At 27.8% G+C, this 12,962-nt stretch overlaps 3 protein-coding genes across 3 annotated transcripts; all 3 read right to left on the bottom strand.

Moving 5' to 3' along the window:
* Positions 1–1,126: 1,126 nt before the first annotated feature.
* LOC105462032 lies at positions 1,127–3,841 on the bottom strand. Its single transcript, XM_011708555.1, has 3 exons — positions 3,236–3,841; positions 1,814–2,176; positions 1,127–1,704 (listed from the first exon to the last, which is right to left on the bottom strand). Exons 1-3 carry the CDS (start codon positions 3,291–3,293, stop codon positions 1,397–1,399), a joined length of 729 nt encoding a protein of 242 aa, XP_011706857.1. The 5' UTR covers positions 3,294–3,841; the 3' UTR covers positions 1,127–1,396.
* A 644-nt stretch (positions 3,842–4,485) lies between these two features.
* Positions 4,486–7,409, bottom strand: LOC105462031 (juvenile hormone-binding protein-like). The gene is made up of 3 exons (XM_011708554.1): positions 7,203–7,409; positions 6,153–6,515; positions 4,486–5,051 (listed from the first exon to the last, which is right to left on the bottom strand). The coding sequence occupies exons 1-3, from the start codon at positions 7,258–7,260 to the stop codon at positions 4,744–4,746; spliced, it is 729 nt and encodes a 242-aa protein (XP_011706856.1). The 5' UTR covers positions 7,261–7,409; the 3' UTR covers positions 4,486–4,743.
* A 2,548-nt stretch (positions 7,410–9,957) lies between these two features.
* On the bottom strand, positions 9,958–12,016 carry LOC105462030. The gene is made up of 3 exons (XM_011708553.1): positions 11,822–12,016; positions 10,655–11,017; positions 9,958–10,544 (listed from the first exon to the last, which is right to left on the bottom strand). The coding sequence occupies exons 1-3, from the start codon at positions 11,877–11,879 to the stop codon at positions 10,243–10,245; spliced, it is 723 nt and encodes a 240-aa protein (XP_011706855.1). The 5' UTR covers positions 11,880–12,016; the 3' UTR covers positions 9,958–10,242.
* Between the last annotated feature and the right edge of the window lie 946 nt (positions 12,017–12,962).

Below are 12,962 nucleotides of genomic sequence, written 5' to 3'. Positions count from 1 at the left end.
TCCAATTCTTAATTCATTGTTGATTCGATGTAATTGAAAGCTTTAAAGGAAGAAGTCGAAGAGGAAACACATTTATCGACGTACAGTAACCATGCTTCTCTATAAAGATTGAGATTTAATTTGTTTCAACATTGCATGCTCCACTAAATGAAAAAAATTAACTATAAAAGATAATTTGTAAAATCTTTATTAATGCAATTTTTATAACGATGAAACACACACGTACAAATGTTGCTATTTAATATATTGCAAATTAAATAAGATTACTGTATTTTTTAAACAATATTATTAAACAAAAATTTTTATTTTTTTCGTGCATTTTAATTTCATCACAATTTCAATGTAAAGTAACTTAGGAAGTGCGTTTTGCAGTCTGCATAATAATTTATTTAAATGATAACAATTATGTCTTAAGTAATACATACAATATACATTTTCTCACAATAATGAGAAAAGATACTTTTTATAAGTGCATTGTATAAAATTAATATTTATAATGGTTTTGCTTTATAGATATAATATTTATTTAAAAAATCGAATGTTTATATATTTAATTTAACACAGATGTCTTTCCCTTAAGATTTTTTAAATTTATCTTTTTATTTTTTTACATTGTTAATAAAATAATAATAGTGTAATAATAAATTGTGAAAATTCTAAATTCTTTGTAATCACAAAAATAATGTGATAACAATATTATTATACTATTTTTAAGAAAATTACAGTATTAGAATATCGCAATGGAAAACTAGGAGTTAAACATACTTTTCAGGGACATATATTTTTCAGTAAAGCTGAATAGATTTAAAACGTAATCACGAACAATGAATTGCAAAAATGATTAAAAATAGCAACAAGATAAGAGGCACATTCAATATTAGCATATCTGCATTAAATTATCTTTTTTGTCAATTTACTATAGATGATGAATTACATAACGATTTATGTAACTAACGATTACATATCGTTAGAAGACCGCTCAGGTCTCATCACGTTCGATTTACGTTTATTACACAATTCATTTATAGCTGACAACTCATATATGTATATTATATACAAGTATATTGATGTTAAAATTAATTGAATCTAATTGTTGTCATGGGAAAAGCAAAAGAATTGCGGAATCTTTTGAGAGTACAAAAAAAACTTTTTATTTAGTACACATACAGCAGCGGAATGAAAACGGTAAGAAGCGGCGATACAGAAAGAGGGAGCCCTATAGAAGGCCAACATAAAACGAAAAGAAACTATACTAAAAGTGTAAACTGCCAACTTAATATTCAAATTGCTTATACCAACACTAATAAAAAAAATTTTTAAATACACATTATAATAAGTCTTGTTTCAATTATTCTTTAAATGGGTCACAAAAGATAGATTCTTTATAAAAAATAGTTTACGTTCGATCGGGAAAGAGCTCCTCATAAGTAAAGAGTTTAACTATGTCGTTGGAAATCAAGATAACTCGTTTGGAGATCGTCTCTTCTAAAACCGGCTTAAGAATTTTAAAAATCTCTTCTTGATTGTTGCCTACAAAACTGTTAACAATTTCGTGTAATTGTCCTAATTCCGATCCATTCAAATCAAACGTGGTGTTGTAATTTTTGAGATCGAGATTGACCTTCATCTTTGATATATATGTATATTTTCTGCCGTCTCGAGTTGCCAGATTCATGTCCAGGTCTACTTTTGCCTGTATGTTATCTGCAAATCACAATTTAGTAATTTCCGTAAAAATGTAACAGGTTTTTAATTTTTTATATTAAAGTATATTTTCGTCGTATTTTTAATATCACATCGGTTATTTGCATACCCAAAGTAATATAAACCAGTCCCTTGTAGGCGATAGGCACCAGTAAACGTATGTTGAAATCATAAGTGGTGTTCACTTGGATCCGATTGAATAATAATTCAATATCGTAGTGGAGTTTGTCGAGATCTGTGTGAAGGTATTTTACGACAAAGTCACACATTCCCGTTATTTTTGCATCTCTAATGTATATTTTCGCGTTAGGCGTATCGGAAATGGCTAATTTGTCAAGAAAATATGGATTGGCTGACGGAACGCCCAATTCAGGAATTCCATCGCAGAGCTTTCCTTTCAAATTGTCAATGTTATTCGCGATGCATTCATCGAGATTCGGGTCTCTGCGGCCACACACATGAATGTAGGAGGCTGTAAAGAGTACACGCTATTTTTCTTAATCACAAACTTTTCAGCTAAATTACTAGTAAGTATGAATAAGAAAGATTAAAGGAAGATTAAGATTGTAATTTATTTATAAAATATTAATATTAAACAGCACATATTAATATCCATGTAGCATTAATAAAGCATTAAACCTTTTAAAAAATTTAATATATGGATGTATGAGTGATAAGGTTTTAAATGTAAACCAAGTCTTTTTTTTTGCTCTAAAATTGCTAAAGTGAATAAATATTCTATTCTTCTTTAAAAAATTTAATATACTGCAAAGCTTTTTTTAACAATGTAAAAGAGAGAGAAAGAAAAAAAGGAAAAAGAAAGAAAAATGAACGGAGCATGAAGAAAGAGAAAAACGTGGAATAATGATTCATTACAGCTGTCAAAATTAATAATAAAATAATTAATAATGAAAAATTTCTAAATATCGTTGAAGAAACTTTTAATCAACATTGTATAGTTTAGATATTAAAAAATACTCCGTGTTCTTTTCAACTTGCCAACTCTGGCAAACCTGTTACAAGTGACTGCACTCGCAGCCTATATAAGACTACAAGATAAATTGTCGTGTTGCGGAAATTCATTATAAAATGTTCTCACACATGTACATTCGTACATGCCATTCCATAAAATACGTAGATAAACGCTCGTCAAGGAATTTCTATAGAAGTCAATACCATGTCGCTACTGTTGCTTTGATTAATTACCCAAGGACTATAATGGCAATGGCTTCTTTTTGTTCACGATTTTTCGCACGCCTTGTCCTTCGCATTATTACTACCTAACGCACATCCACGATGCGCACGCAGTTTGCTTTGCTAATAGGTATGTCATACATTAAAATTATTGAAATCCTTCGTTTTACATTAAGATAAATCACCTAATTTTAAAAAAGTTATTAATTCAAATTTCTTCTAGCGGAGCGAGTGTAGTTTAAAAACCATAACAATTTAACTTTCTTTTCGCGAATAGCTAGGATAAATTGTGCATACGCGATGATAAAAATAAATACGTTTTTTTTTATTTACTCACGTATTTCTGCCGCAACATGTCCCGCTATAAGTGCAAAAGTAAAAATAGCAGCGAACATATTTTGAGCCCAGATGATTCTTTTTGTGAAGTAATACTTTATAGAATTGCAATGTTACACAACGATCGACGAACGTACATCAAGACCGATCCATGCAATTGATCAAGCTTTTATGTATGCGCACCTCCTCTTCAAATTGGTAAATAATCAGTCTTTCTCTTTATCTTTTTCTTTCTCTCTTTATAACAATGATTCATGCAAAAGATCATGGTCATATTCATGTCAATTGCACATACAATAATATCTTTTATTACGGGAAATAAACACACTTTTATTAATTAAAAACATAACTGACACTTAAAAATACATTCAACCAATTTCACGAAATTTTATAAAATAATGCACAGTTTAAGAAGTAATATAGCAATAGTAAAAAATAAAATCGCAAAAATAAATTTAACGAAAAATTGAATCTATTTTTACACAAAAAATTGTGTATATTTTTCTGTGAGTTTGTAAACCATTACAAATTTCCTTCAATTGTATGCCATTTATATTATAATAAATAAAATTAATATAAAGCGCGGAAAATTATGTATAATGTAATTGTAAAAATTAATTTTTAAGACTTTTTACAGCAAGAAAAGAGAAACAATTTTAGACAATTTTATCATTTATAATAATATTTTAATAAAAATATGTGTACAAAACAAACTCTGTGATTTGTTTTCTACATTCTGTAAAACAATTTCCACAAAATCTGCGGAATATGTAAAATTAAAACTGTTTTACAATTTCCTTATGCAAATGTAAAAAGTGTGGTTTATGACGTGCTAGATCTCCTTGATGTTGCAACTATATATGTTTTTAAAACGTTCAAAGTTTATAAATCTGCGACATTAGCAAAAAATAATGCTTCTTTTTGCTCTTAGTAATCAATTATAGTTTGCATACCGCGACGTAGCTCCAATCTGACTTTACTATATAAATGCTTAATGCAAAGAATCTTAATAAATTTATTATTTTAACTCGAAATGTAGAAATTTTGCATCTGTACATTTTATTGAAGTTTCATTTATTTTGTGTTGATGCATTTTCTTTTGATATATAAAAAAAGTTCTTTGAAAATATGTTTGATGTATTTTATCATTTTATAACGAATCGCTGCATAATAAAAATATATTAGATCTAAAATAAAACAATATCAAAATTGTACATATTTTTTCGTACATTCAAATTTAAAATAATATTAAGACAGAAAAATGTCATTATTTAATTAAAATTTTGTTACGTATAAATAATCATTATTTTGTACAAAATCTGTATTGGCACACTAGCAATCAGTAACAATATATTTAAGATATATTTATAAAATAATATACATTTTTGTTATTTAGTAAAAGAATAAATTGTTTTTAAAGTATTACAACAAATCTTGTTCCAATTATTCTTTAAATAGATCGCAATTGATGGATGAAATAATCATATATGTGTCACAATAGATCAAAATTTATGTTCGATCTGGAAAGAGCTCCTCATAAGTAAAGTGTTTGACTATGTTATTGGAAATTGAAATGATCTCATTGGAGATCGCTTTTTCTAGAACCGGTCTAAAAGTTCTAAGAATCTCCTCTTGATTATTGCCTACAAAATTAGTAACAATTTCACGCAGTTGATTTAATTCCCTTTGGTTTTGATCAAGCTTAATATAATATCCTTTGATGTCCAGCTTTATCGTCAACTTCGATATATACATATATCTTTGGCCGTTTTTGGTAACCACTTTTATGTCTGCGCCTACTTTTGCTCCTACATTATCTATAAGATATTAGAGTCAAGTAATTTTAATGAAAAAATTATCAAAAATATATTTTTGACTATTGGCGATTGACTAGAGTCCTTCTAGTCAGAGTCAAGACATAAGATCGTAGTGTGGGGCCTTCACGTATTCACTTATTCATTAACACTTATTCATTATCAATTGGTCAGGATATGGCGCCGATCAATCGCGAGAGAGCTTGCTTATGTCTCGACTCTGACTAGAGGAACTCTACAACATTAGAGTTACTATAATCAGAGTTAGGACAAATAAGAGGCTCCTCCTGATTGGCCAAGGGATCTGCCGCCATGTTTCAGATTATCGATGTGGTAGTGAATGTATGTAAATAGGTGAAGCGCCTTTTGAATGTACGGACGACTTGTCACATTTTGAAACCTGCGCGCGCAAATATTGACTGTTTCCGATTGACCTGAAACATGGCGTCCTTCGGGGTCATATACTCATATGTCTTAACTCTGATTATAGTAACTCTATACAACATATATTCATCATGACATCTGATGGCAGAAAAATAAACTATAGTATATTCTGCAATTGTTATTAACATTTTCATAAGTATTTATAGTCGGTTCTTATTTTAAGATCACCTTAAGTATAAATGTCCTAAGACCATTATTACGGCTTAATGTCGGATCACAATAAGGATTTTAAGCCACCGTAAGACATTGACCAATTACAATCGAAACATCCATGGATCAACAAGTATTGAATTAAACAATTTTTGACACTACCAAATTGTTTTGCGCTTTACTTACCGCGCAATTACAATCGATTATTCTTCTCATATTCGACTACGCGATTGGTCTATTTCTTACTACTTAGAGCTTAAAATCCTCTAAAATTGTGGCATCTTAAGACTGTAGTTTAGACGATCTTAAATATAAGAATCGGCTATAAATACCAGCCTTTTAGATTTTTTTAATGAATCACATGTATTTTGGCATTTATCTAGAAGGTCACAACCATATTGGATAGATCTCGCCCCTATATCAGTTACCAATATTTCATAGATGTTTTAAAAATATTTATCTTACTTATCTTAATATCTTATTATCAAATGGATTAATTATTTTATATACCTGTACTAATATAAACCTGCCCTTTATTAGCGATGGGCACCAACAGTTGTAGGTTGAGATCATAAGTGCTGTTTATTTGGATTTGTTTGAATAATAAATCAACATCAAAATGTAATTTGTCGATGTCCATATGAAGAGAATTTATGGTGAAATCGCATAGTCCTGTCACTTTTGAATCCTTGATATATAATTTGGTATTGGGTGTATCAAAAATTACTAGTTGATCAAGAAGAAGTGGATTAGTCGATCGAATATCTAGTTCTGGAATTCCTTCGCAGATTTTGTCCTTCAAATTTTCGATGTTGTTCAAGATGCACTGATCGAGATTCGGATCTTTGCGTCCGCAAATATTAATATAGGAAGCTGTAAGGAACATAAAATCATTTTCGTTAACTTCTAATAAAAATTGTGAATTTGAAAATAAAATAAATAAAGCAACAGAATAAATAAAGCGTTAAAATATATTTCAAAGAAACGTGCAATTTTTACGTTGCAATTTTTGATGCGATAGTTTTTAATTTATATACAACACTTAAACAGAATATTAAAATAAAATCTTAAAAGATTTAATATAATCGAAATTTTTTTTGATAGCGACAAATAGAGAGAAAGAGAGAGTGAGAGAGAGAGAGAGAGAGAATAAGAACAAACATTAAAATATAATAATTATTATCGCAATACTTCCAAATTAAAAAAACAAATTAATTGTTCAAAAATCTTGTTTTACATCAAGATCAATTACAAAACTTAAAAATTAATATTTTATTGAAACGCATTTTGCAATTATTGCACCAAATTTTTTGTAGTATAAATAGTACAAAGTGGCGTCCGCAATGAGACTTAAGGCTTAAAATTTAAGAAAATTGATCAATAACTATCAATTATTCTTCTCACGCGAGATGAATAACCGACTATGATTGATCAATTTTTTAAAATCTTAAGTCTTAAGTCTCATTGTAGACGTCGCTCAATTAAAAGCTTTTTTACATATAATATCAAAATAATATGCGTTGTAACAGAAACAAATATGCATTTCTTATTTTTACTTACGTACTTCTGCTGTCACATGTGTTGTTATAAGGACAAAAGCAAAAGCGGCGGCAAGCATTTTTCAGATTAACGGAGCGTTTCTTCCAAAACTTTTTAAGATTATAATATTATTGAAAGTAGTATTATACTTAGAAAACAGTAATGTAATGCTAACAGCTGGACGATATGTATCAAGACTGAGATAACCGTCGTACTTATATGTATCCTGTTTTGCGATTTAATTTATCCTCTCTCTGTCTCTTTCTAATGATTCATTCTACCTTGAAGACGGTAATTATGTAATTATATATGTATGCATCTATAGAGTATGTACCTTCTTTCATAGGAATTAAAAAATAAAATTTTTATTGAATAAAAATACGTTTAACACATATTGCATAAATAAATTATTGAAATAAAAATATATAAGAATTTATGGCATTAACAAATGTTAATTTGCATGTAACTGTACTTTTGTAGAAAAAATACACAATTCAACAAACACTAAAATATTAATGCTAAATATAAAATTGTAAGAATAAAAGATAAAAACTGCATTAGAAAATGTTGTTTTATACAGTCATAGCATATTAGCATAGTTAATTTGATTTCTTCTAACGTCACGTGTAAATGTAATTAACATGTAGAACGTGTGAATCAATTTTGTTGTAAAAAATTATTAGTTTTTTAACATCATAATTATGGATGACGGAAACATAGAATGAAAAAAAGAAGATAAAAATAAAAATAAAAATTTAAAAATTTAGTTTATTTTTATATAATTAATATAGTTTTCTCGAACTTTCCATTCCCGAATGTATGCAAAATATTCTTATCTTTTTTTTTTAATTATCTTTATCAAAGAAAAAGCTTACGTATTAATTAACTTTTTAAATATTTAGAAAATAATTTCAAAATTTCAAGAATATACATTTTAGCAAATGTTACATGTAATAGATATAGACAATAAGATATGCAGCTTGTGACGTGTGCAACATTGTTTAGATAGTATCAATTAACCGCAACCGCACAACTTATATGTGTTTTCGTAATCTACGAAATAATTAACTTCCTACTTATTTCTCATAACTAATTATTTATGCTTTGAACAAAACGTCTGTGTTATATAAATGCTAAATCTATGCAATGAATCACAATAAATCTGTTATTTTAGTGTAAAAAATGGGGAAATTTTTACATACAGAATGAAAAAAGGTATTTCCGCTCTATATTCTTATAATATTATGTCATCAAAATTCTTTCTTCCATATATTTTTTTCTTAAATAAACAATTCTTTTAAGACCTCTTTAATGTTTCTTTTTTAAAAATACTCTTACAAGTCTATTTATAATTAGATATACATATTAAATAGAGTATCAAAGTTCGCAGTTTTATCCGAGTACGAGACAATTATATTACAATTACTTGAGTCATAATAATTTCTAAATAATACATATTTCTACTTATGATATTCAAACATTTAACATAAGAACATTTATATAAAAATAGAATTTATAATAATCATATCTCGAAAATCTTAATAAAGGCTTAAGGTATACAATAATTTAAAAAATTTTACGTTAACATAAAATTAAGACTACTATAGTTAATAATCTTAATTCCAATATTTTTTCCAATAATATTTTTTTACACATAATGATATTTGACTTACAATCAAAATCTTCTAACTTTGTAAATGTTTCGATCACGTTTTGGAGTTTCTTTAGCGAAATATTCGTAATAAAGAGTAAAGTCTTCTATAAGCGGATCAAGCGGATCGTCATTATTCTGTTATGTTTTATTAATATCACGACTTACACTGTGTCTATATGTGTCAAAAAGAATTAAATTATCTAAATAGTGAAAATCAATGTCGGTGAAACTACGGTTGATTAAAAAATGACTGATAAACAATTTTATAATTTTATATGAATTTTAAGCATTCTACGCGATTAAAAAGTTCAATGTCGAGAACGTAGATAAGGATCATTCTGTTAAATTCCACGCATTGCGAATTCCTGCTATTACTTGACTGTTTTTACGTCAATATCGCCTCGAATGAAAATCTCTGTTACGAAGAAACATTGTTTAGTGGAATATTTATAGCTACGAGGCATAAAAGGTTGCATAAGTTCTCTAATAATAACGGTTTTAACTAGTGTCGGATATGGCATCCTATGATGAACGGATTAAATGCAAACGTTTGGAAAATTAAGTGTAATTTACATGATTCTTTCTAATGATTGACATGAGTTAATTAGTTGATAGCTATAAATGAAAAAGATACAATTGTTATTAATTATGTTCCTTGGATCATAATGTAGAAAATTAATATATTTCTTGCCGTCTAAGATAAGAAAAACATTTCAATTACTTTAAAATATTCTAATTTTTAGCTAATTATTCAATTTTTATAATTCTTTCACATTTTTTTAACAAACATACAACGTTAATTATTAGAAAAAATAGCATTAGTTATAAAATTACATGTTAAAAGATTATAATCAATTCTGATAAGTCGAATGCAAATAAAATAACAATAAGGTATTATTGAAACAATGATTTGATTCGAATCTTATATCAAATAATTGTCAAATAAAAGATGAAAAGATAATTATTCATACTTTTCTAATTATTCTCTATTTTAAGTTTTTTATGAATTTTAGAATGTTTTATAGTAGCGTATCTTTGAGAATATGTTTATGTAATTATATCTAGTTCTCTCTACATCGTCAATATATAAGTAATAAAGTTTAGGATAATATTTTCACAAAGTCACGTTCAAAATAAGATAGTAGCAAACATCTTTTTTTCTCATTTTTCAAATGTTTCTCTATAAAAATAAATATTAGTACTTTGTATAAATCTATGATAGCAATAATTACAATAGTCGTTAGACGTCTATTGTCGTTATACGTCAGTTTCCGTTATCGATAGACAATTATATTCTTTGTATTGTTAATTTTAAAGCATTGTTACAAACTTTAGTCTTTAAAAAGATTGCGTAATACTCGACATAATCTTATAAGAATGAATGTTAAAATTTCAAACCATTTACATTTATTCTGGGAAAAGCTCGTCATAAGTGAAGTGTTTAACTATATCATTGGCAATCGAGATAATTCGTTTGGAGACCACCTCTTCCAGTGTCGGCTTAAGATTTTTTATAATCTCTTGTTGATTCTGGCCTACAAAGTTATGAATAATTTTATTCAATTGAGCAGATTGCTCGTCGTTCACGTCGTACAGAACGTCATAGTTTTTTATATCCATATTGATCTTGATCTTTGACAAGTACGTGTATTTCTTGCCATTTTTGGTTACTATTTTAAAGTCCATGTTTACTTTTGCTCCTACGTTATCTGTAAGCACAGAATTTGTTAATGAAATTATATCTGATGTTTCTTTTCTGTTGAAATAAATTTTTAGACATTTGTATTTCATTTTAATTAAAAAGTCGATTATTTCTTACCTGCAGAAAAGTAAAGGAATCCTTCACGTGCAATGGGTACCAGTAAACGTATGTCGAAATCATAAGTGGTGTTTCCTTGAATCTGGTCGAATGTAAGCTCAATATAGTAGTGTAAATTATCAATATCTGCACGAAAATATTTTATTTCGAACTCGCAGAAACCTGTTATTTGCGCATTTTTTATGTATAATTTGATGTCGGATGCCTCGACAAGAACAATTTTCTCCACAACAAATGGATCATTCGACGGAATATCCAATTCCGGTATTCCTTTGCAGATTTTACTCTTCAAATTGTTAATATTATTCACAATACATTGTTCAATTTTTGGATCATTGCGACTGCAAACGTGAATGAAGGAAGCTGTAATAGATTTTATTTGTTTTTTTATAACAAAATACTTTTAATAAAGTTGTCAGTAGAATTAATGCAACAACGTTAACGTTATTTTAAAATAACAAACACTAGACTAACCATACGCGCATTACACAAATGTCATTTATTCCATAAAAAAATAATTTTTTAATATTAAGAAAAATTAAATTTTGTTAAGCATATGTACTGTATATAAATGCATAAAGAAAAAAATATTTAGTTTTAATTGATTATTTTATTAAAACTAAATATTTTTTTCTTTACGCTTTATATACGTATACAGTACGTATACTTAATAAAATTTAATTTTAATAAAATATAATTTTTTTTAATATTAAAAAATTATTCTTTTTTATTACACTTTTTTTCAAAACATACGTTATAGAATTAATAAAATTAAATTTTATTAATTGTATAACAAATGTTTCAATAAAATAATCGATTAAAACTAAATATTTTTTTCTTTATGTATTAATATGTAGTACGTATACTTACATATAAAATATACAATATACATACATATATAGCACAGAATAAACTTTTGTTTTAATAAATTTGTGAAAAATAAACTCGTTCAAAATATATTAAAAATAAAAACACGACAGTGCTGATTTTTGAAAATTTTCGAGCTGATTCAAACTGACACAAATATTATTAAAATTTATCGTAATAAAAATAATATTATATATAATATTATATTATAAATAGAATCTTTCCATTCTTTCTTAAAATTACTATGAGAAGAATCCTGATCACATAATGATGAAAACAAATACATATCTTTTTACTTACGTATTTCCGCAACGGCGTATGTAGCTACAAGTGCAAAAGCAAAGATTGTAGCAAACATTGTCCAAGCCAAAAAACAATTTCGTGCAAAAACTACTTTCTAAAACTATACTGTCAAAGAACAGACGATCTTAACAGCCAAATATCAAAGAGTAGACATATTAATGATTAAACAGTTGACGATGTCTCAAAACTGACTCATGTGAGCTGATCAAGCTTATATATATACATCTTTCATTCACACAGGATTTGCATAAATAATCGGCCCTTCCTTTCTTATATGTATAATCATGATGTTTTTTTATTCACGGCCATACTTACACTCGCTATATAGGTATTACGCAATTGTATGAATAATGAATAACAAATGACGCAATATAGGAAAAAAATTTTCAGTTAATAATTGCGTTGCGAATTCGACATTAATTCGGCGTGTATAATTCGGCAGTTTAAATGGCCAAATAATGATTTCAAAAAATTCATATAGAAACACTATTAGGTACTAAGTTCTCGACTGTATGTATGTATGATCCTTTTATCTCCTTATGTAAAGCATAGGATGTCTACAAGCCTTTTCCATCTTATTCTATTAGAGGTAATTGCTTCTATTTCTACCCAGCTTTTTCCTATTGTTTCTACTTCTTTGTTGACCATTCTTCTCCATTAAAATCAAAGCATATGAGAGGTGAAGGATCGAACTCAAGATCGCCGAATCAATTATGAATCAACGTGCTCGCACATCGAGTCATTTGTTACCCCGCGGTCTGTATTCGTTTCTCAAATCAATTGCTTTTCGGACTTGCGGGTGATTAGCCCACAGAATCTTATTCAACCGTCAGAGTTATACTGACTGTAGCCTCGACTGTAGAAGACGCTTTTAAATTTATTTGTGTATATGTTTAAAACTTTTAGTTTTAATAAATAAAATTAAATAGAAGAAATAGATTCCAAAGAATAAATCAAATATAGTGAAATAATTGCCTGTGAGAGCCGACACGGGTGTTAGTGTGTGAAATTCTTATCCACAATATTCAAACACACACGATCTGCGCGTCGCGGTTTGTCGATTTGAATATTGTAACAATAAGAATTTCACACACTAACACCCGTGTAGGCTTTCATAAGCAATTATTTCACTATATTT

The sequence above is a fragment of the Wasmannia auropunctata genome, unplaced genomic scaffold (assembly GCF_000956235.1).
Source record: "Wasmannia auropunctata unplaced genomic scaffold, wasmannia.A_1.0 LD272568.1, whole genome shotgun sequence".
Lineage (NCBI taxonomy): Eukaryota > Metazoa > Arthropoda > Insecta > Hymenoptera > Formicidae > Wasmannia > Wasmannia auropunctata.
The sequence above is the reverse complement of the archived record's forward strand: the minus strand, read 5'-3'. Positions and strand labels throughout refer to the sequence as shown.